Below are 25,637 nucleotides of genomic sequence, written 5' to 3'. Positions count from 1 at the left end.
TGCCCTGTATTTCTCATTTAACGAAGAGGCAACGTTGGTCATAGGTCATGATTGTCTTATTTATGAGTAAAGTCAGTTTCTTCTTCACTTCATCATAGTACTGTAGTAGTGTCAGATTTCCTTGACGGACGATCTAACCGATTTATAATGGCCCTAAAATTTAGAGGAGTGTCAAAGGAAGAAAGTACCATATCGGCGGCGTTTTTTATTTTGATTCTTAATATTCCTAAAGCTCGATAATGTTTCGAGCTACCATCATATTTCTCATATACTTTGTATGCGGTATGCGCAGCTTTCCTCCATGATACGTAAGTCTCATTTTTCCTTCAAATTCTGGAAGGGATTTCATGATATTCTCTAAATGTTTCTACCTCAGGAGTACTACCTTGTACAGAACCAATACGTTGTTCTATGTCACGTAATTTCTGATCAAAGTTTTCTTTTTGGGTTCTTAAAGCGCTTGTAACTGCGCCTTCTACAATTGCTCTTAACTGTTCGTTAGATAAAGACATTTTTATTTTTTCACCTGTATCTATACTTTGAAATTTTATTACTAAATCCTGTATCTCACTATCACTCATAACATGCAAATAAGATATGTGTAGTGTTTTTTTTTATAATTAAAATTTAATTGAAAGGTTGGTATTGTATTTGAATTGGATTTTAACAATTTTTATTTATTTTTTTTTTAAACACATGTTCTTATATTATGTTAGTAGAGCTGCTGTTTTGATGAACTGCTTCCTCGGTGAACTTTTGTTTTACAAGTGTATTATTTATAATTTATAATGTCTTCTTTTTCAAAATTTATTCGTTGAATACTTGTTTAATTGAACTCGGTTTTTTTTCGATTACGTTGGGCGCCAGTTATTGTATTTTTGTATTAGGGTGGATTAACACGTAAGAAGTAACGGCATTAACACTTGTTATAAAACAACGATGTTGCGTGAAATGAGAAGACTTGGATAATTCCGTGGCGACGACCGACGTTCTTTATTTCCAAAAATCAACTAACTCTACGTGACAATAATTCTTATAGTCGAAGCTAGTCCTAAGCTCTGAAAACGTTGGCATTGCATAAAGTGCGAGGGATCATATATCTCTGGGCAGCAACACTGTTGCGCGTGGACGCTTCCGCCGTTGTTGTGCAATATCCGCTTGAGACGGCTGGTGTCGTAAGCATTCATGCTGAGAATGTATGGTCAGCTTGAATATTTATGTACTGCTGGTCAGTTGAGTTAACTTATATGTTACTGGTGGATATATTACTACATATAAGTTAAAATTAAATAAGCGAATATTTATTTTGACATGTGGATCTGTTTATTTCTAATTTCGGAATGAATACTTCTTAAGACAATACTACGCTAGCTAGCTAGAAAATAAGTTGACAGCGGCAGCGCAGCTGATGACGGCTGCAACGTTGCTCGCATCCGGCGACGGCTGGATTCCTAGGAATTGCAGACTGCTGAGTTGCAGGCTGCTGATTAGGCGTTTTGGGCTAGTGTGCCGGTTGTTGACCGCGACGGGAAATTGTGCAATAATTTTGTTGTTAACTCTTCTTTCTTTAAATCCGACTTGTCCCCAAGTAGGCCTTTCTTTGTTAACATTTTTTTAAAAGTAAGGGACGTTGTTGATTGGGAATTGCGGTGATCTTCTTGCGGATGTCTGCTTTAGAGCGGCGATGGATGATGCTCCTTTTCCTTTTGCGGTAACCTGCAGTGAAATTTGGCTGACTTGTAAAGTAATGTTCTTCCTTTCTTTTCTCAGCTTGCAGAGGATGGTGATGATGATGATAGCAATCAGGAACAGAGAAATCAACGCGATAGTGTTGGTGTGGGCTCTGATGTTTAAGTTCCTTAGTTGCCCAATGTTGTTGACGTGCAGCGCTTCCAGAGACTGCAGCGAAAGCACCTTCACCCGTTCGACCTCTTCTAGAGTCATCTGTATTATAGGCGCTTCGGGCCTAAGGATGGTTGATTCGACGTTGTCAAACTGCTGAGCGTCGATATTAACAGATTCATTATGGAATCGGATGAGGTAAGTCCCTCTGATTAATTCCGTGGTTCCATTCCAGGTCAGGTTACCGCCGAAGTCGTTTAAGCAAGATTAGCCCGTCGTCGATTTCCTCTATTTTTTCCAGATGTTCTGCGTTGCTAAAATTGCAGTGCGCCCTAATACCTTTCATTAGTTTTGGTAGACAATCGGTATTACTTAAATTAACAATTTTATTTGTATGACATATTATAATATTATTAGATGTTATACATTTCTCTGGTAATTCATAGATTAGATTTTTTCCAATAAAAAAGTCATTACTGTTTAAATGAATAATTCTATTGTTCCTTACAACAGGTTTAATTATTATATGCTGAAAATCTTGCTTTTCTAACAAAGGTATTTTTACAAAGTAAACAAGTGTTGTACCGTTATGTAGGATGGATATATTAGAGAATTCGAGCATTTCCTCGATTGAGAGTTGGGTCAAATTTTGATTGTGAAACATGTTTTTTATTAAGATTAACTCTTCTTGGCTCACGATTACAGAATTAATGATGTTTAACCTTGACCACTGAATGGCGTGTCTGATATTAATAATTTCTTCCTTTATCAGTCTTACTTGATTTTGGAAGCTAATTGCTATTTCATCGCTAAAAAGGCTTCCCTTTTTAATGGAATTTGTTAAATCGTTTGAGATTTTTGTTAACTTGTTGATTCTTTGTTCTAACTGCCTATTTATGATTACTTGTTGGTTATTATTCGATACTAACTTATCAAGGTTTTGTGTAAACATTATTAAATCGTCGTCAGGGTTTCCTGCCACGTACTTTCAAGCTAATCCAATCCAATTTATAGATCTAGCCTTTCTATGATTTGATGAGGATGTTATTTCGTAGAAAATGGTAAATGTTTGGGTTATTTCATGATGCAAAGTGGGATATAGATTATTGGTTTTTAGTTCATTTTCAGTGTACTGTACTAAAGTTTCAAGTGCGTTTTCTATTTGGTTCAAATGTATTATGTGGACAATGGTTGTAGTAGAAGTTTGAAGTTTTCCCACTCCCTTGTTGATGGTAATGGTTTGGGCATTAGTGAAGTTAAGGATTTCCATAAAACATGTGCTCGTCCTTATCATGGTAGCCAGTAACCTGAGGAAAGGAAGTTATTGATTTTTTATATTACTTTTGTGTACTACTTGTTAATACGGTAGTACCCCTGTCTTCCTTCACCAATTTCTTCTTATACCTAGCTGTTAGTTTAGATTCTAGGCGTGTGTTCTGTTTTACAAAAATTTCGTGTCCGCTATTGTAGTCTTGTATTTTGTTACGTTCTTTATTATGGTGTTCTAAGTTTGTTGCCTGTTTTGGTCTGATTTTTTCGATATTGTTCTGTCTTGATTTTTCGTAGCGTTCCGGGTCTGTTATGACATTTCCAAAAAAAATACATCCAAAGGATAACCGAATGTATCGATGAGTTGTATTCGTAGACTGCTCTATCTAATAGTTCCTTGAAACTGTTCGGTTATTCTTTAGGCATCTCGTTATTTCGGTTAAGGTAGAATGGAATCTTTCCACTTGTCCGTTAACTGAGCTTTTGTAAGGCGGAGCCTTATAGATTTCGATATTCAATTGATCTTTGAGCATAAAGGTTGTGGTTTCTGAGTTTAGCGACCTTTCCTTGTCTATTACGATACACTTTGGTACTCCATAATAGAATACTAATCTTTAATATCCTGTATAGCTCTTGATTTGATGATTTTGGCCTGTGCCAATTTTGAGAATTTATCGAGTGCAGTTAGCACTAATACCTTTTCTGTTGAATAAATGTCTACATGAATAATTTCCCATGGATATTTTGGGATAGGGGTTTCTTTTAGTTCTGGGTTCGTAGGGTGCCTATCGTACTTTTGTTCCTTGCATATCCTGCATTGTTTAATGAGATTTGTAATTTTTGCTTTCATCTTGGGGAAGTAGCATTTTTCTGAAAGTTGTGCCTTATTTTCTGCTATGCCACGATGGGCCCTATTGTGTTCCTTTAATATTTCTTCCTCTTATTCGCTGTCTGTTACAATGTCCTTTACATATATTGAGGTGAATCAGATTTTACGGTTTCTGAAGTGTAATGGATATATCTTCTGTATTATTTCCATTATATCTTCTGATGTTATGATTCCGTTCAAAACTGATGGATTTAAATACTTTTTTAAGATGTCCAGTATATCCTCTTCGTTATTGTATAGTTCCGCTTCCGAGAAGTTACAGATGAGATCCAGTTGCGTCAGCTTCTGGTCCAGGCTGTGTTGTGGTTAGATTTGTTGTCTAGGAAGCTTACGCTGGAGAGTTGACTTCCTCTCTTTGATTACTAGCCTTGTGGCTTAGCAATATGAGTAATTAAGAAGAAACAATATTTAACGTCTGAATGCCGGAGCAAGTGACTTTATTTCTAAATGTCTTAAACTGAACGGAATTGGTGCCGCCAGCGAGCAGAGGCACAAGCGAAGCAAAATTATTACACAGGAACTAAAGTTACAAAATATAAGAACTTATAAGATACCAAATAGCAGTCGGCAAGCCGACTTGACTCCAGCGATAATGCTGATCTTGCGGCATGTGAAAGATATCAATGGCCTGATACACTCGGGGTGTTGAACTGACATTTGCCTAATCAGCACAATGCTTCTGGTCGTTGGTCTATATTTTGGTCTGCTTACGTCGTCCAACTATTCCGAGGGGTACTCAGTAAGTTACACCACTGTTCCCGAGAGGTACTCTTTAACTACTACCCCCTTTGAAGTATGAGCGTCCTCGCTCATCTTGTAGTTGTCCACGATCATCTGTATCTTCCTTGAGGCTCGTTTTTTCTTCAAACTTTGGAAGAAGAGAATGGAACCGCTAAGAGCAAGGTTGAATGTGACTGCGGCGATGAACCATGCCTTTGGCGATCCGGCTGAAGTTACGTCTTCTTGCAATTCCTGAATATATAAAGTTTCGTTTTAGACAAAACAATGATTCATCTAAAATTATTTGATTCCTGAAACATTTCACAGGTTTTTCCGTAGCCTCTATTGTGTAGGTTACGGATGATTCGCTATGAATTATCGTAGCATCGGATATTGCTTCATTTTGCAAAGCATTCACATTTTGTCGTGAAAGTGCGTCTGCAACATGGTTTTCTTTACTCGGTTTGTAGTCGAGTTTTGCGTTATGTTCGTCGATATACGCTTTCCATCTTTTTATTTTCGTGTTGGGGTTTTTGTCCGACACAGCGAACGTTAATGGCTGGTGGTCTGTTTAAATATTAATATCCCTTGTACAATAATTCCCTCTCATTGGTGGCGTAGTGGGACTCACTTTCCTTTAATGATCTAGAAATCATTGTGATGGGTCTATTATCTTATGATAATACCGCGCCAATACCATGATCAGAAGCATCCGTCGTTAGATCGAAAGGCTTCTTGAAGTCAGGGTATCCTCTGAAGCTAGGATGTTCCTTAGTCTTTAAAAAGCATCTCGTTCGGGAATGCCGAAGTCGACAATGGTCTTCCTTAACATGTGTTTGCTTACTAACCCGTTTTCCCCTTTCAGCAAGCTTGTCAATGGCTTTGCTATCGCTGCAAAGTCTTTAACAAAGCATCTATAATAGCTGGCCATGCCCAAGAAGGATCGAAGTACATATAAGTTTTTTGGTTACGGATATTCCTGAATAGCATTTACCTTCTCTGGGTCTGTCTTTGCACCACCCCTGGTTACGATGAACCCAAGGTACTCTATGCTTTGTTTGAAAAAATGAGTCTTTTCTTTGGAAACTTTCATGTTAGCATCGCATAGGCTCTTTAAAACCCAATCAATATGCTTTACATGATTCTCTTTGTTCTCGGAGAAAATTATTACGTCGTCTACGTAGACATAGCAAGATTTGCCTATCTGTTCACGCAACACGTCATCGATCTCCCTTTTGAAGATGCTACCAGCATTCTTCAACCCGAATGGCAGTCGACAGAACTCATATTTTCCCCCATTTACGGAGAAAGCGGTTTTCTCACGATCCTGTTCCGCCAAGTATATTTGATGATAGCCAGATTTTAAATTTACCCAAATTTATCCAAATTTGCCAATATCATGAAGATGTTAGGCATTGGATATTTATCGGCGATGGTTTTTTCATTTAGTTTCCTAAAATCAATTACCAACCGCTTATTTCTGTTTCCATTTTCGTTGAAACCCTTTTTGTCAACAACCCATATTGGGTTATTATAGGGTGACTTGGAAGGCCTGATGATGCCATTTTCCAGCAGATCTTTGATTTCTTTTTTGACGAAATCGTTGGCCCCCATCGGGTGTGGATATAGCTTTGAATAGACCGCGTTATTATCTATTGTGCGCACTGTGGCCACAACAGACGTATTGAACGGTAACGCCTCGATAGAGGTCGAAAATACTTTAGATCTATTCAAAATCATGCTTCTAAATTTGGCTTTTACAGATTCTGGCACTACAATGTCATTCACGTTAGTGAAATTGACGTTATCGCAATAATGGTGCTGTAGCTTTTCAGTCTCAGTTCCATAATTGATTGTGCCCTTTTCGGCATTTAAGGTTGCTCCTACCTGCGTTAGCAGGTCGAACCCTATGATACCATCAAACGGTGCTAGAGATTCTAGCAAGAAATATGGAGCTGTTTTCCCAAAAATGCTCATTGAACACTTACGGGTTATTTGGTCAGAACCATGGATGGAACTAATTGTAAAAGGATAGCTGACCGGGCTTACATTCTTAAGCTCCTTTACGGGCTTAATGTAATTATGGCCGCTCCAGTGTCTATTAACATTCTTAGTTTTCTCCCAGCCAGGTTTCGTTCGATGAACGGCAACCGGGAGCGCTCCCTAAAAAATGAACCAGGTCATTGTCACTCTCAGCGTCGTGCTCGTCTTGAGCTTCCGCAACTGCGGCTTCGACCGATTTGTAATATTATTGGTCTTGGTTATCGGATGCATGCTGAATCGTGTTCTGCACCCGTTGACGTCTCTGATCCGACATTCTTTCGGAACCCTGTCTTTTTTGGCCTTGCACGTTCTCATTTTGAGGCTTACTATTTTGACCCTTTGCAAACTGCGTAGGCTGTTTGTACCTAGTCACAGTGGAACCAATGTCCATGGGCTCTGGTGCCTGGCCTTGATCATGTTTGGGGCTCTGGGGCATTACTTTGCTGCTTATTCTGTTTTCTGACAAAATGGGGGTTCCTGTCTTGGCCGTTTCGACCCTGTTGTTCTTTCCCTGCTTTTCTTGAGTACGCGCCTGGTATCTATTGTGCTCACTTGCCTGCGCCCTGTCTTCCATTGCTTTTGCATATGTAGCTGAGCGAATCCTACGTTCTATGCTAGCCTCAGCTTCTCTAGCTAAGGCTAAAGCAGATGGCAAGTCCTTGGGCTGAGCTGGAAATACTCCTGCCTTCAGTGACTTTTTAAGTCCAGATACAAACGCGTGCAGGGCCTCATCTCTGACTTCGTCATTAAGCACCTTCGCCGCATCCATCTGATGTGTCATAATGATTTTATTTGTGACAAGGGATAACTTTCGTTCAACCTCATCATAATATTCCATGAGAGTAGCGTTGTCCTGCCTGACCATGTCCAGGTTTTGGCGCAAGAGCCGAAGTGAGGTCTTGTCGGCATATGTGCAGTCCAGTCTTGCTATTATAGCGTCGACAGGACAGTGTTTTGCGACACCAACAATGCTCTCGCAGTACCCATAATCTTATTTCGACTGATGGTTACTGCCTGATAATGAGCACTGCTACCAACAAATGACTTGAAAAGCTCGTATGCATCGGTGACGGATTGTCTCCAAGCCACGTAATCATCCTGAGTTCCATTGAACTCTGGTACTGACTTCATAATGTCCAGATTTATATCACACTGGATTTCTGGATTTACTGAAATTCTCTGGTACGACTCTACTTGTGGAGTTTCAATGTGTAGTTTTTGCATATCCTGTCTCACCAAATGTAGTTGGGCATTAAATCGATCTGTTAACCTTGCTTCCTGTTCCGCTAATGCGCGACTGAGGGCATTTTCTAACAGTGCTTGCACTTTGTTCATATCCATGTCTACGTTGTTACTCGGTGACGTCCGAAAAACTTCTGAATCTAAGTCCCACCCGTCGTCACTATCGTATTCTCTTTTAATTTCCCTATACGGGCCTAGGCTGCTCATTAGCTTTTTGCAAATCAAACTTCGAGTGACACTTCACATACACGAAATCAAAGTATGGCCGAGTAACTATATTCGGCAAGGGGTATTAAGCTGGCAGTGCGAAATGGCAACAAAAATGAATTAAATGACGAAAAATATACTTAATTAAAAACTTAAATTAAAATTAAAAATTAAAATTAAAAACTCACGATCACATTTGCACAATTTATTGATATATTTGTTTTCTTTCTAACTTTGTTGTTAATTTTTCCTGCTTTTTGAACATTCCACTTACATGTTTTTTAAGGTGTTTCTATCTCTTATTCTCCTTAGGTGTAGGTTCTATTTGGAGTTGGGCACCAATGATTGAAATTGTATAGTTCCGCTCCCGCGAAGTTACAGTTCTGGTCCAGGCTGTGTTGTGATAAGATTTGTTGTCTAGGAAGGTTGCGCTGGAGAGTTGACTTCCTCTCTTTGATTACTAGCCTTGTGGCTTAGCAATATGAGTAAATTTTGCTGTCTATTGTTTGCATAAGTTATCCTATAGGTTTGGTTTTCTAACTTTAGGCACAAATGCAACGCTTGCGGCAAGTCAGTTGGTTCCTTGATGCATGTTACAAATGTATCTAATGCTCTATCCCTATAGGATTTTGTCATAAACAGTTTGCATGTCTAAATTCATACAGCTAACCTTATTAAGGATCAAAGATAGGTTTGTAAATATTCTGGTAAAATTCCTCAACTGTCTGTTGTCCATTAGTTGGTATCCAAGTGTACTTAGGTCTCGTTTATCCGCAAAGTGCAGAGTAAGGCATCGAGCAATTGCCTCCCAGTTCAGGGGCATATTGTAGGAGTGCAACAGTTGGTCTGCGTGGTGCGTTATCTTACTACGGATCGTTTGTAGAATACCGAAGTATTTTGATGATCCTTTAATACTAGAGTAGGACTCTAGTATCCTGTCTACACCCTTTTTCCAGGAGCTAAACTCAACTGGATTTCCTGAAAATTCCCTAATACCTTTTACTATGTCCGGGACGCGATCTAAGCCAGTAATGTTGCCTCGTCAGGGTCTATACTATAGGCGGCTGCCTCAGCAAAATCGCTAGTATTGATATTTACACTCATGTTGTTTAATATTGTCGTCAATCTGTCATTAATAATTCGGTCGATATGGTTTTCGATAGAATTTGTTTCCCCATTTCTATTATTTTGGTACATGGCCTGTCTACTTGTTGCTCTCTGCTGCTGTCTCTGGTTATTTTCGTCGTTATTGGTGTTAATTGGCGCATAAGTTGGTAGTTCATCTATGTCCACTGCATTAAGTACTGCTGGTCGTATTAGGTTATTTGGATTGGCCATAATTAGTTAGTATTTTGTTAGTATAAGCGGATGTGTTTGTGAATGAAAGGTAATATTTAAGAAATGTTTGAATATGTAAAAAATATTTGTAGTGTAAAGGTTATAAAAGAAAAATAAATTTTATATTTTATATGGATTGTAAAAATATTAATTTATAGTGTAATTTTAGTTTCAAAATGATAAGTTTTATTTTTAATTTGTTTTTTTCAAGTATTTTGGGATTTTTTAAGTGAAATTTTTAATTAAGAGTAAAAACTAGTCGGCGATGCCGATTTGAGTTCTTGCAGCGCGCTTGTGTTTTACTGTTTATTGTATTTTTCTTATATTCTTGTTTCGAATTACACTGCGCAGCTGCAAGCTCGCTACACTGAGTTGATATTTTATTTTTTGCTTTTGTTTTTTTTCTTTTTAATTTTCTTAACTTCTATTTGTAATAATAATTTGTGCAAATGTATGTAACAGGCAGAAGGAGGCGTGGCAATATATATATTCTTGATCAGGACGACAAGCCGAGTCGATTGAGCCCTGTCCGTTTGTCTGTCTGTCCGTATGTGTGAACGCGTGGATCTCAGCATCTATAAGAGCTAGATAACTATTCGCATTTAATTATTATCGAATAAAAACATTGAAATGCAGTTAATAAATTATATCTCGGACGTCTTAAGAGCTAATTTTGTATTTAGTTTTATGTATATTTTATGCAATTTTGATTTTTATTGGATTTTTGATACTGGCTCGAAATTTCCCCAAATTCTTAAAATTTATGTGAAAGCGTTTGCATCTCAACCAAGCCAATAAGATATGTAGATCATATGCTGAACATTTCATTAAAATCCATTAAGTAAAACAGAAGTTATTAAACAAAATTTTTCCCCAATTTGCAAAAGCACATGTCAGCAGCGCCACGCGCACGCATTTTTCCTATGCGTGTGCACACATACATTCAAATGCGTGTATTCTTTTCTATTCCAAGAATTGAAATTGCGATTGAATTGTGCTTATGTTCAAATTTACATCTGCTCGCGAAAGCAGTGCAGTGGCCGCGTTGGTAGAGGCGGCGCTCGTATGCAGCTCGGTCCGGGTTCGAGACCAGTGGAGATGAGACGTTTTTATTGTTTTATTTTTTTTTTAAATATGAAGTAGCGGTGTTGGTAGAGTTGGTGCACGTTGCGCAAATAATCCGGGTTCGAAACCTGGTCTCGCAATGTCGATTTTTATTTGTTTTCTTTTTTTTGAATACTCGATACAAACTACGGAAAATATTAAAAAACTCAAAGGACTGGGATAAGGGTATCTCCTAGTCGGGCACCCCGACTAGAGCTTTCTTACTTGTTGTTTATTTAATTCGTTGTGTTTTTTCTTTCTTTAACTTTTCTTATTTTTAATTCGATTTCAATTTTTCTTAAACACTATTTTCTTTTCCTTATAGGACTATGGTTGTCGCGAACTCCATTCCCGGTGATGCCGAATTTTGGAACGTACTCTGCAAACGGATCGTACAGACTTTGAGCCCACGTTGCACAACTTTGCGGCGATTCATATTTTTTTTTTTTTTTTTTTTTTTTTTGAGTACGGATTGCAAGCGCGAATTGAACACTTAAGATATTCTGTGTCTTATCGAGCCAATTATTCGCGGATTACTGCAAGTTTGAATTGAACACTTAAGAGTCGTTTTGTCTTATCGTGTCAATTATTTGTGGCCGATATGCGTAACTTAGTTGACGTTTTTCACTGTTGTTCACGCTATCGGTCCCTGCTCGGGCGCCAGTTAACATTAATTAAGCGAATATTTATTTTGACATGTGGATCTGTTTATTTCAAATTTCGGACTGAATACTTCTTAAGACAATACTACCTTGGCTAGCTAGAATTTGAGTTTGCAGCGGCAGCGCTGCTGATGACGGCTGCAACGTTGCTCGCATCCGGCGACGGCTGGATTCCTAGGAATTGCAGACTGCTGAGTTGCAGGCTGCTGATTAGGCGTTTTGGGCTAGTGTGCTAGTGTGCGATAATTTTGTTGTTAACTTATATATTAAACTACCTCATTACTTTACTTTATTTGTTTCATAAACATGCTGTTCTGTGTATTACCCTTTTTTGTGATTTCACTAGGTTGTTTGTCACTGGGTCTCACCTCATATTACATGATGAGTAATATAAGTGTCGTAGGCATCCCTAGCGATCGCTGGGTCGTGTGCCGGCTGCGGCAATTTCCACTGTGGTGGTGTGTGTAGGTAGGGTCCCTCTTGTAATAAACGCTTTTTATGTAGCACATATGAACACGGCTGCTTTGTTTTGATTCTTGATTAGAAGTAATTTTATATTTTTGCCAGCACTCTGCTGTTGTCGGTGGCAGCGCTGCTCATTACTGTCGCAGCATTCTCTGTATTCGGCGGCGGCAGAATTTTTGGGAATTGTAGAGTTTTTACGAATTGCAGCCTACTGAATTTTAGGTTGCTTTTTCTATTTTGGATTTTGGGTATCAAGTTTCATGCTGTTGCGCGGAGTGAGTTTGGTCTGGGTTAACTGACCCGGCCGCAAAGGTTTAAGTGGGTTCGTGGAGTACCGCCACCGATAACTAGCGCACTTTGGAAAATGGATGGTGCGTTTTTTTATCAGAATGAGGGTCGTGTAAACTCGTTCTGTCCGTTATTCACGGAATAGGCTGTTTTCGGAATAATAATATCTCGTTAATCTCGAGAATAGGGTATTTGTCTGGTAGACTGGCTTTATTGAGTTTCGGTAGTCTATTACCATATGAAATTTCCTTTCACCGGATGCATCTAGTTTCCTAGGAACAATCCATACTGGTGAGTTATAAGGTGACCGTGAAGGTCGAATAATGCCATTATTTAGAAACTCTTGAATTTGATTATGCACTTCATCTTTATTGATATTGGTAGAATTTGGAATATATTGGGGAATTGGCAGAGGTTCTTATTTCTGCTTCAACATTCGTAACGTAGGTTCATTTTTCGTTTGGGTCCGCAAAGAGATTACGATATTTCTGGAGCAATTGGTCAAGGTCTAGTTTTTGTCCGTCCTCTAAGAGTTCGGTCCTGGGCATGATTGTGTTAACTGCTTCGTATTTTTTTCTTTTATCTGTATTTTTTTGTTTTCCTTTAATTGTCATTACGTTGTGGGGCACGTCGATTAGTGCTTTTAATCCTTAATGCTATCGTTGCCAAGAATGGAATCAAATGATTTTAGGGTTGGTAATAGAAAAAAGTTTCATTCTGGATAGTTGAATAAATTTGTGGTGTGTTATTTCGATGGTATCTCCTACAGTTATTGCTTTAAAAGGTGTTTCGTGTTGGATTTACATGCTTCGGTTGTAAGTAGTTTCTGTTTGAACTAGTATCGATGAGAATTTTGAAAATGTTGTAACCCTCCACCCTACATTTGAAATAGGATAGCGAGGAATCTTTCATTCTAAAAAATTCAAGTCTGAATCCGGGTAATAGTGGTTTCTGGTTCGTTGTTTACGTTCGCTTGCTCAAAATACTCTGCCAAGCTCATGTCTTTTTTTTCTTGGTTGTTAACTTCTATCATTGCTTGCTCATATCTTCTCTGTCTTTTCCCGTCTTGGTTTAGGGGGAATGTTGGCCTTTTTACCGGTCTCAAACTAAGGTCTTTTCATATAGTTAACCATCTTTGTTTGCACACTATGGTAAACGTCGATTGGTTCTACTGGCTTGACAGCAGTCGCATGGGCTGGGACTACTGGTTGGGTCTGTCGATATTGGTTGGGTTGGGTTGGTTGTTGGAAAATATTGTTGTTGGTGACCGAATTGGTTTGGTCTACGCGGAGGAACTGAAGGTGGATTCTGATTCTAACTATATTGGAAATATATAAGTTGGGTTGTTTGATGGAGTCGATATAAACCTACGAAGTGCCGGAATTGGGTTCTGGTCTATGTTTCTGAATTTCACCTTTTGCTGTCTATTGTGTGCGTGGGTTGTCCTATAGGCTTGGTTTTCTAATTTTAGACACAAATGCTATGCTTGCGGCAAGTCAGTTATTTCCTTTATGCCAAGAAGGCATGGTAAATCACCATGTAGGCCTCTTATAAGCGTAGCGTATCTAATGACCTATTCATACAGGATTTTGGCATAACTACCTCAGCTTGTATGTCTAAATTCATACAACTAACCTTATTGAGGATCAAATATATGGGTTTGTAGATATTCTGGTAAAATTCCTCAACAGTCTGTTGTCAGTTGTGTGTCATAGTGGTTAGTTAGTACGCAAGTGTGCTTAGGTCACGTTTGTAATAGATTTTGATTTGATTGTTTGTTTTATTTTCTCCTTAATTTCGTATTAATTATTTCATTTATTTTTCTTTCAATTTATTTTCACTTAATCACTAATTTTCGTTCTCTTACAGAATTATTGTTGGTGCGTGGTCCATCTCCGATGATGCCAAATTAATCTCTTTGGTATCCCCTACTCGCGGTTCAGCGGTTCATACGTTATTTTAAGATGTGCTCTGCGAACGCATCATACAAAGCGTGATCCCACGTTGCGCAAACTGTGGCTGCGATTTGGTTTTGACCTTGAGTGCCGATGTTTGAATTGATCACATAAGATTCGTTTTGTCTTATCGTGTCAATTAATGATTACACGCACTAAGAAACGTTTTGTTCTATCATGGTTAATCGTATTCGCGATCGGTTCTTGCTCGGGCGCTGGCGGAAGTGCTGCTGCCGACTGTGGCAACATTGTCTGCATCCGGCAACGGCTGGATTCTTAGGAATTGCAGACTGCTGATTCGATATTTTCGGATTATTGTAGCGGCTCTTGACCGCAGCGAGTTAACTTGGAAAAAACAGCTATAGCCATAACAATATTCTATACAGAACAGCGAGTGGAATTAAAAATCATTAACTTAAAAAAAAATCATTAACTTAAAAATCATTAACTTTTCTTGCTGAATCAGATGTTAACAACATTAACTAACAAGCTATAGATTAAACTAATCTTTTAAGATCTGAACACTCAATTTTTACATATAGAAAAGTCCAAGCATCATTTTCCGATATTGTTATATAAAATTTGTTTAAACAGCTGTACATTATATTAACTGTTAATAAAAAAAGAATATTTTAGTTTTCAAATGAATAAAAGATATAGATTATTTAAAATATTTATTTTTCAGAGCACATTTGTTTACAATATATAAAAGTTTACATTGTTCGCAAAACTTTCCTGAAACGATCTAAAACAATATTAGCATGAGCTTCTTTAAATACTAAAGCAGGGCGGAATCGAATAGAAATTTCTCCACAGCCACCTGTTTGAACACCGTTTACTCTTAATGTACTGACTATGGAATCCCTTACTTTGCTGTTAGAACAGTTAACAGCTAAGAATGTTCCACGTCCTCGAGTAGAATTTAATAGTTGTGGAAATTCTTTTTCCAAGTTTAATAGACCCTGTTTCAATACTTTACCGGCAGCTGCAACATTTGTCATTAGTTGTTCATCTTTAATAACCTTTAATATTTCTTCCAAAAGCAATACTTTGCTTGGATCGCCCATCCAAGTGTTAAAAATTCTGTAAGGTTCTTTAGGGGCGAAATCGCTATTATGGAAATATCCTCCAAGCTGCAGTTTCTTGCTAAATGTAACGACATCAGGCGGATATTCAAGGTTAAAGTGCTCATGGCACCAAAATTTGCCGGTACTTCCACCTCCAGTTTGAACTTCATCGATCAAAAGTGCAGCCCCGTTTTCCTTACAAATCTTCTGTAAGGCTTGGAAAAATTCAGGCGAAGCTTCATTGTCGCCGCCTTCGCTTTGAATCGGCTCTACAATAACACCGGCCACTGGCTTGTCTTTCTTCTTATAAGCCTCAATTAAACTTTGTACTTCAGTTATGCACTTTTCATCTTCTTTTCTATTTTCCGCTATGTTCTCATCTAATGGATATTTGTATTGCGGGAATGATGCAATTGGCCAATCGAAAGATGGAACATCAATTTTATGAATGTACTTCGAATGTGTGGTGGACAATGCGCCCAGAGTGCGGCCATGAAAAGCTCCTTTAAATGAAAGAATACTAAGGTTCGGCGCGCCAGGCGCCATATTGATCATACATGAGTTCATTTCGTCTGTTGTGAATGCTGCATCTCCTCGAGTTTTATTTTGATACCTGATAAAATGAATGTTTTGCATTTTTTAAAAAATAAATAATTAGTGAACATGAAATTTTCTAAAAATTTTAACGAATGTTATACTGTTATGTATAAATTGCATTTAATTTTGTAAGATATGACAAAACCGCATCAAAAAGATCAATTATGTCCGAAATTCTCATATTCCGTTCAATTTGCTTACATTTTTTTATTTGTAATCAATATGTTGAAAACTCAGACACGTTATATATGCATTGAAGACAAGCAATAACTGTAGGTCCGTAAAAACAGAGAAAAGTAAAAGATATCGAATGAGTTTGTAAGCCTCATTACCACTGTAACATATCATTGTGGTAAGCGCCAAAAATTGGGTGTGACTTATAAGTCGTATATATTCATTCTCATCTCATTAAATATGAAAAATTAATTTACTGATTAATTTATTACATATTAATTTATACATACCAAATAAAAATACTCTTAAAAGCATTTTCATTAGAGCATGAACCACACATCATGGTCGTGATTTTGTTCAATCCCTTTGGTGCAATGTTCATTAAAATCGAATTCAGTTTTTCCGGCCATTCTTTTCCAGGAAACACTCCAAGTGCCGGTCTGTTGATCAGTGCTGAAATAAAACAATGTACATAAGTTTTTATTTGTTAACTTGTAAAATAGTTATAAAAATCTGCGTTTAGGAAAATTACTTCTATTGAACTATGGGATACAGGCACATATCCATATATCAAGAATAAATTTAAACTATTGGAAAATATATTTGCCGCTAAATTCAGCACGAGGTTCATAAATTTCGGTTTTATTTGACTAACTTCAGAAGAATGGAACAAAGTATATTCGCATGTATAATCGCTTAGCAATCTCGCATGAAATAATGCTAATTTCTTCTGGACTCAAACTGGAGATATACCCAATAATAATGAATTGCTTAAACAGATGAATTGAATATACAGACTTACTTTTTAAATTTTTGTCATCTTTAAAAATGTTGAGCAACTTTGGATGATTATAGCCAAGAGGCACTGATGATATTTGAGTGTAAACATCAAGTAAAGCGTTGCCATCTACATCAAAAATATAGTTTCCTGCAGATTTTTCATAATCAGCAAAAAATTGAATGGTTCCAGTACTCTGTAAGATAAGATAAATCAAAATAGCTCTTGAGTATTTTTAAAATATTTAACTATTAAGAAAGCTCTAGTCGGGGTGCCCGACTAGGAGATACCCTGAATATAAGGAAAAAGGCAAAAAGAGGCGTGACAGACCTCATAAAGCATATTTATTCTTGATCAGGACGACAAGCCGAGTCGATTAACCCCTATCCGTCAGTTCGTCAGCATTTACAAAAGCTAGAGACTTGACTGGTAGGTCCGTGTATAGCATGCGCATATCAAGTTTATTACAAATATTCGATGACTATTCGCGTTTTATTGTTATCGATTAAAAACATAACCAAAGAGTTAGAGCCTCCAAATGTTGTATATAGGTTTATGTATATTTTCTATAAATTCTCAAAATTTCCCCCAATTCTTAAATTTTACGTTCAGTTGAAAATGCGGCCGACAAGTGAAGGATTTTGCATTTATACTAATCCATTAGAATATGTAGATCATGTGCACATTCAATAAGTAAAACAGAAGTTATTAAACTAAACGTTTGGCCAATGTGCAGAAGCACTTGGCAAGCAGCGCCAAGCGTATATACATATACATATACATATATATACATATATATATACATTCGAAAAATCGAAATTGCGATTGAAATATGCTTAAATTGTCAACTGCTCCTTATGTTGAGATTTGTAACATCTTGCACAAGCAGTGCCTGGGTTCGAGCCTGGCGGCTTAGGGACATTTTTTTGTTTTTATACCCTGATCCCATTGAAAATGGGAAATCAGGGTATAATGTTTTTGTGCAAATGTATGTAACAGGCGAAGGAGGCGTGGCAGACCCCATAAAGTATATAGGACGACAAGCCGAGTCGATTGTGCCCTGTCCGTATGTCTGTCTGTCCGTCTGTCCGTCCGTCCGTCTGTCTGTCCGTATATGTGAACGCGTGGATCTCAGCATCTATAAGAGCTAGAGACTTGAAATTTTTTTTGTAGGTCAAGTTTGTTTCAAATATTCGATAACTATTCGCATTTAATTGTTATCGAATAAAAACATTATTGAAATGCAGTAAATAAATTATATCTGGAACGTCTTAAGAGCTAGAGCCTCCAAATTGTATTTAGTTTTACGTATATTTTATGCAATTTTGAATTTTGTTGGATTTTGGATACTGTCTCCAAATTTCTCTTCTTAAAATTTAAGTTTAGTTGGAACTTGGGCCATTATGTGAAGGCGTTTGCATCTCAACCAAGCCAACAGGATATGTAGATCATATGCTGAAAATTTCATTTAAATCCCTTAAGTACAAAAGAAGTTATTAAACAAAACGTTTGTCCAATTTGCAAAAGCACATGTCAGCAATTTTCCTATGCGTGTGCACACATACATTCAAATGCGTGTATTTTTTTTTATTCGAAGAATCGAAATTGCGCTTGAATTGTGCTGAATTATTAGCTGCTACTTATGTTCAAATTTGCAACTGCTCGTGTGAGCAGTGCATTGGCTGAGTTGGTAGAGGCAGCGATCGAATGCAAATCGGTCCGGGGTCCGGTGGAGTCGAAACATTTTTTATTATTTTATTTTTTTTTTTAAATTATGAAGTGGTGGTGTTGGTAGAGTTGGTGCACGTTGCGCAAATAATCCGGGTTCGAAACCTGGTCTCGCAATGTCGATTTTTATTTGTTTTCTTTTTTTTTTGAATACTCGATACAAACTACGGAAAATATTAAAAAACTCAGAGGACTGGGATCAGAGTATCTCCTAGTCGGGCACCCCGACTGGAGCTTTCTTGTTTTTTTTTTTAATTATGAAGTGGCGGTGTTGGTAGAGTTGGTGCACGTTGCGCAAATAATCCGGGTTCGAAACCTGGTCTCGCAATGTCGATTTTTATTTGTTTTATTTTTTTTTTTGAATACTCGATACAAACTACGGAAAATATTAAAAAACTCAGAGGACTGGGATCAGAGTATCTCCTAGTCGGGCACCCCGACTAGAGCTTTCTTACTTGTTTTTTTTTTAATTATGAAGTGGCGGTGTTGGGAAAGTTGGTGCACGTTGCGCAAATAATCCGGGTTCGAAACCTGGTCTCGCAATGTCGTTTTTTATTTGTTTTCTTTTTTTTTTTTTTGAATACTCGATACAAACTACGGAATATATTAAAAAACTCAGAGGACTAGAGCTTTCTTACTTGTTTTAATTAAAAAGAGTCGGTGGTAATAAAGTTGTCGCGCTTTGCGAAGACAACGTTGGTTCAAATCTCGGCGTTTTAATGTCGGTTTCTATGTGTTTCTGTTTAATACTCGATACAAACTACTGAAATTTTTATCGGCCAGTGATATTTTCCATGAGCAAATGTATTTTTATGCATTTGCATAATAAATATAATACATATAACAACGTATATATATTATATATAATTATACATAAGCATTTTGATCAGTTTGCTTTAAAACTCTTACCATATATACTACATTTACTTCTCACATAGGAGTGAGTATTGAGCAACTGTTATTTACAGCAGCTTTTATACTAAGTTTAATGAATCCGAACTCTAAAATTTTTAATTCTTCCATCGGTATAAAAAAATAGGATATTTCGCATTATATACTAGATATTCTCTACTGTAAAAGAACTAAACTATGTTTATATGTACATTCACACAAAAGAATCAACAACTAAAAAAAAAAAAAAAATGATATCGTGATATCGTGCCACGCTTTTGTTTATATGAGAGTAGTATATGAGAGTAGTATATAATATAATTATTTAGATTACAAAATAATAACTTGATTACAAGTATATATATAACTTAGTTTTTAAACTGTGTAACTTTTCATTAGCTATTTCCTAACAATATATAATCAATATTTTTATTTATATTTTTAGTTTTTTCTTGTTCTGCAATATATGAAAACTTACCTGTACTGCATTTAATTGATTTTTAAGATCAATAGATTTCGGTCCAGGTATTGTTTTTGTACGCACAATTGGTTCCTTGGGCTCCCAATTGGTGGAATAGGCTTTCATACAATTAACTCCTGAAATTTTTATCGGCCAGTGATATTTTCCATGAGCAAATGTATTTTTATGCATTTGCATAATAAATATAATACATATAACAACGTATATATATTATATATAATTATACATAAGCATTTTGATCAGTTTGCTTTAAAACTCTTACCATATATACTACATTTACTTCTCACATAGGAGTGAGCCTTTGGCAGTACATTAACAAAAAAAATATTACTCATTTTTTGCCCTCTTCTCTCAAAAAGGTTTCATAAGAGAACAATAAATTGGGCGTTTAAACTGCAAATGAAGTTTGCAAGTGACTTATTCCGTCCACATATACATATGGACATAGGAAACTATGTTAAATAACAATTGACAAGACAAATTTTAATTGATAAAAAAACATGATTCTGCGCGAAATACATTTCGGGTATTGGAAGTACATCAGAATCTCAAATGAAATCTGGTTATTCCTAAAAACATTATTAAAATAAATTAATATTAACATAATAATATAATAATATAATAATATAATATTAACTGTAGCTGTACAGATTATTCAACAGCTAAAGTCGATTAAAGTAAACTTTTATAACAAATTTGAGAGACAAAGTACATTGTGTAAATATTATATTATATACTTCATTCCATAATTTATTTTTTTATATATTTGGTGGTGGAATATTTGAAGGCTTATGCCAAATATTATATAATCACAATTTATTCATGAATAGTATCTACACTGAAAGGTATTTCCTAAAGTAAAGTAACAGACATGATAGTTTGAATATAGGTCGAATACACACATGTTTAAGTGGAATTGGATAATTAATAATAATGCTTAATAAACTCTTGAACTTAAGGCAGTAACGAAAAATGTGCAAAAATTAATGAGAATTTATTTGATTTTAGAGTTTTTATATGCTCGTTAATCACGTATACTCTAATAAATCTATCATATTAAAAAATAAATAATAAAAAGTAAGCTTAACAAAGACTTAATATACAAATATATATTTTTACTCCTTTATTCATGAGTAATTAAAAATCAGAGCACTTAATCATTAATAGCCCCCACACCAGTTACGTTCGCATAAAAAATGCATACACCAGCCGGCAGCGGCATCTTGGTACTTTCCTATTTCACTTAATCGGCTAGCAAACCATGAATACGAGTTATATTATTTTCAAGTCTGTCTGTCACCAGTAAGCCACGAGATAAGCTCTTTTGATTTTCAAGTTCTTCAATGTATTATATTAACGTTATTTAAGCTTCTTTCTTTTGGGAATGATGGCCATTTGAGAAGAAATAAAAAGCATTCAGTTTAGATTATGGTGTCGAAAAATGGATATAGATGAATCTCTGTTGTATATTCGTAATAAAAAATATGCTGTTGTATGTGTTATGTGATTAGGGAACTAAAAAACAGATTCGCATCCTTAAGCTCTCACTCCACTGCGTTTCATTTAGAGTAGTTGGTTGATTGATCTACAGTAAAATTCAAAGCAAGTAACAAAATAATTTATTTAAGTTTATTACGGTGAAACTGTAGAATATACAATTATAACGAAAGCTGTCAAATGTTGGGGAATTAGTTTTAAAAATGTGTGAAATACAGGATATTTTCACAATAAGAGCCATAGGAGCCTGAAATGTTTCAGTAGGGATGTTACAACAATAGTGGAGATCAACAGTAACTCAATATTAAAGTATGTATGGATTACGGATATAACTTGTTTTCAAAATATAGAAGAACAACTCATTATACATAAATATACCATTTGCCACGTTTACACATACCGAACTGTAGAAGATATTGACCATAAATAACGTGTCAAATTTTGGGGTTCTATCAATAAAATATAGAAAAATATTGCTTTTTTCAATTGGTAATGCCTTCAATTTCCAGTCCCTTAAATAAAAGCGTAGTGTCAGATATAATATTTGCCACACCCCTAGTGGGCGTGTCGGAAAAATCTTAACGTTTTATAAGACGAAGCGTTCATACGGACAGTCTGACGTACAGACGGAAGGATGTACAGTAAAGCGGACATTGCACAAGGCCAAAATATTTCTTTATTAGCGCGAAGGTATTGTTCAAACGAAGCAAAAAGTTAGTCCACATGGATGCCATAAGCATGTAAGAAATATGTAGTACGGTGTATTATACTAGGATATGCCGCGAGCCACCGATCAGAGTTCTTAAGTCTATACTTCAAAGCTCGTATCTATTCATGCTTGCAGAACATACTCGCAGTTACGCGTATAAGTATGTAGGTATTTAAGTAGAAAAAAGTGTAAGCTTCAACAAATTTTCAACTAAAAACATCATTAAATGAATGTTTGTCAAAAAAGAAGGCATCATTCCCTTTAACAGCATCGCCAATTTATTGTTTGAATGCTAAGTTACATATACAAACTAAAGTAGCAGCTGAAAATTCAAATACAATTCAATCATTGCGATTGCTTCTCTTGGAATAGAAGTGCACGTATTTAAATATATCTGTGTACAAGTTATTAAGTTGTGATCCCGCGATGTCCAACGTCGTCCTCCGATTGTTCTGGCGACGTTCCAGCGATGACTCACTAGTAATTCCAAATTAGGAAGATTACGGTGGGAAACTTTACTTTGTTTCCTTTATTAATTACCGGCCTTGTGGCTCAGCAATGTATCAATTAAATAACAAAAATACGGCTTGGTGCCGGAGTATAATTCAAGACTAGTTGTGTCTTCTTTATTCCAAATTAAACTGAATACAAAATTGACTTGAAACTGAAGTCAAAGCTAAGCTAGAGCAAAAGCCACACAAAGCCCATAGCCGGCAATGCCGGCTCAGCATAACTGATAAACAAATCTACTTGCGCAATGTCAAGTATCATGTTTCCAGAACTGACTTTGTGTCGGGGCATTGCGCTGACTCTGATGTGTCAGCGGAATGCGCATGCGAGGGTAGCTTAAATACTAAGTCTCTAACAAGCGAGGGTTACTTGTTAACTATCCCCCCACTAAGTTCGTGACCGGCCTCGGACACACTGTACTTGTTGATGACTTCTTGCACCTTCTTCGATTCCATTTTTCGTTTGTAAAAGTGGTAGATGACAATAAAACAGCTGAAGGCGGCGCTTAAAATTATACCGCTGATGAGCCAGTTTGCTTGGGAGTCAGATGATTCCAGATCTTCTTTAAACTCGCTGATGACTCGTAAGTTGTGGGTATTCATCAAATGAAGTTCCGGTAAGCTCAGCACAGGGTCATGACTTATGATGTTGAGAAGTGGAGACCCTGCAACGGCTGGACTCTTTTTTACCATTTCTCGTTGGTTGGTGAATTGAGTCCCGTTAATCATGCTGGAGCGTTCAAAGGTGATGAGGTAGGTGCCATGGATGCTGATTTCTGGCCCGTCATCTGCGCTTACTTTCGCCGAACTGTCATTGATGATTATTACTCCGTCATCTACTTCGGTGATGGTTCTTAAGTCGCTGGGTTGAGACCGACAATTTGCCGTGCTTCCGGCATATAAAGCCCGAGCGCAATTATCGCCCTTTGCCACCTTGCATATTGCGCCAAAGTTGGTAGTAGTGCATCCTGAAGTAGCCAAAACATCGCCGTCACAATCAGCTATGATGTTATCCTGTAGCTGTAGTATGGTGTGTTGATGTGATACAGGGTAAATTGCTATCTTGTTACAAACGGATTTGATTTTTGGATATGTGATTAGCACATGGACAACATTTTCGGACTGGAGTACTTTTATGGAAGAGGCTTCCATCAGGTTAACTATAGGGACTTCTGGAGGGTGTTCATTAAGTATTGATTTCAAGTCATTATGATCAAAAATGGTGGGATTTACTATGCCTGATCTAGCGAGAGTGATTGTGAGAATTAAATTTTGTATTTCTGTTGTTAACATTCTGTTTCTTGCCAAAAGTGCCTCATATAAATGTGGGGTGTCTACTAAGTTGGCTTTCTTGGCCTTTATAATTTTATTTACGGTGGAGGTTAACTGATTGATTTGTTTTTGTGTTTCAGTATTTATAACTACTTGCATATTGTTTGCATCAATGAGCTTTGACTCGGACAATTTGATCATCCTGAAATCGGAAGCGTCCGGTGTACCGGCAACCACTTTTAGTACTGTGCCTAGGAAGTCTAAGCTCCTGGCCGTCCTATGATGTACTCTTACTACGGACAATAGACTTCTAATGTGATCTATATCAACGTCTAGAAGCTTTCGCATGTGCGATTGGGGAAATAATTCGGACAACTTATCTGTTTCATCTATAATATTGGTAAACTCTGTCAAATTGCTGGTGTGTCTAATAAGCCCTTGTCGTTCCCAAACTAGTACGTTCCCATCCAATATGGGAATGTAGTTTGATCGTGAGTAATCAGAGATTCGAGAGAACGCTACCACAAGCATGTTTAGAAGCAAAAGCGTACGCCTGTAATGAATGAACAATGAAGTTATAAATAAACCTTTGTGTTCTAATGCCTAACTTAGTTACTATCTGAGGTTGTCTTTATGGACCACCCTCCCTTTAATGAGAACCGTGGTTCCCAAGTCAGCTTCTACCTTTTCTTCCGAGTATAGCGGCGTTAGCTTGTTTCCAAGTCTTTTGTTGTTTTTCAAGAACACTGTTTCGCCTACCTCAAATACTCTGTTTTGTCTGTCTGGGTTGCATCTGTCAAGCACTGCTTGTTGTGCTTTTTGAATTTTTCTCTTTACAGATAGTCTGACTTCTGATGACGTGCCATGTATGATGTCAATCGGTTTTTCGTTTGTAACCGAGTGGATTGACTTGTTGTATTCTACTGTTGATCTCAAAATTAGTTCAACAGTTTCGCTGGCTTTTCCATCTAGTTTTAGACTTCTGGCTATGTCAGCCAGCGTACTGTGGAAGCGCTCTACCTGTCCATTGGAACTGCTGTGAAGCGGTGGTGCATTTACAATGTCTATATTGTAGTTGTTTTTCAGGAATGATCTGATCATTTCTGAGTTGAATGCAGCTTCATTGTCACAATATATGGTTCTGATTTCAGGAAAGATATTAACTAGTTGTATAATGTGTATTTTTACTTCCATTGCTGTTCGAGATAGAAGTGGTTGTACCACAGCAAACTTTGAGAACTTGTCAATGCAAGTTAAAAATAGTTTGTTGTCGGTGGAGAATATGTCGATGTGAAGAGTTTCGCCTGCGTATGAAGGAATTGGTGTAGTACCCAATTCCTGTTTTTGCGGGTGTCTGTCATATTTGGATTTTGTACAAACTTTGCAATTAGCAACAGCTTCTTTCGCTAAATTAGTCATTTTTGGAAAATAATAGTCACGAAGGATTTGCTTAGTATTTTCCTGCGCCGCTCTATGTGCGCGGTTGTGTTCGGCTACGATTATTTCTATCTGTTCGTTTTTGTCAGTGATGTCGGAAACATAATTCTTGCAATGCCAAAATTTGGTTGCAGGGAAACTTGAGACTAGGCTATGTTGAAAGCAGGCCAGTGTAGGGAGATCGCAGTGGAATGCGTTTACCGCGTCTGTAATTATGAGTGGTTTTAGAGTTTCAATTAACGAATTTTTGTCAGTGAAGCTGATCAGGTGGCGAATTTTTTGGCCAAATAAAATGATTTTGCGTTGTAGAGAAAAGCGTGCTTCTTCTAAGATAATTTGATTCTTGAAGCAATTTACCGGTTTGTCAGTCGTATCGATCGTGTACGTCAGTGACAATTCGCTGTGGATTGTTGCAGCGTCTGATTGAGGTTCGTTTTGTAAGGCGTTTAAGTCTTGCCTAGAAAGGGCGTCAG

General features: G+C 37.0%; 1 protein-coding gene across 1 annotated transcript; it reads right to left on the bottom strand.

The window, feature by feature from the left end:
• Nucleotides 1-14,714: 14,714 nt before the first annotated feature.
• On the bottom strand, nucleotides 14,715-20,183 carry LOC111604296 (4-aminobutyrate aminotransferase, mitochondrial). Its single transcript, XM_023322325.2, has 5 exons — nucleotides 20,003-20,183; nucleotides 19,738-19,856; nucleotides 16,665-16,836; nucleotides 16,153-16,315; nucleotides 14,715-15,704 (listed from the first exon to the last, which is right to left on the bottom strand). The coding sequence occupies exons 1-5, from the start codon at nucleotides 20,073-20,075 to the stop codon at nucleotides 14,738-14,740; spliced, it is 1,494 nt and encodes a 497-aa protein (XP_023178093.2). The 5' UTR covers nucleotides 20,076-20,183; the 3' UTR covers nucleotides 14,715-14,737.
• Between the last annotated feature and the right edge of the window lie 5,454 nt (nucleotides 20,184-25,637).

This window comes from Drosophila hydei, unplaced genomic scaffold (genome assembly GCF_003285905.1).
Source record: "Drosophila hydei strain 15085-1641.00,03,60 unplaced genomic scaffold, DhydRS2 tig00000001-arrow-pilon, whole genome shotgun sequence".
Classification (NCBI taxonomy): domain Eukaryota; kingdom Metazoa; phylum Arthropoda; class Insecta; order Diptera; family Drosophilidae; genus Drosophila; species Drosophila hydei.
The sequence above is the reverse complement of the archived record's forward strand: the minus strand, read 5'-3'. Positions and strand labels throughout refer to the sequence as shown.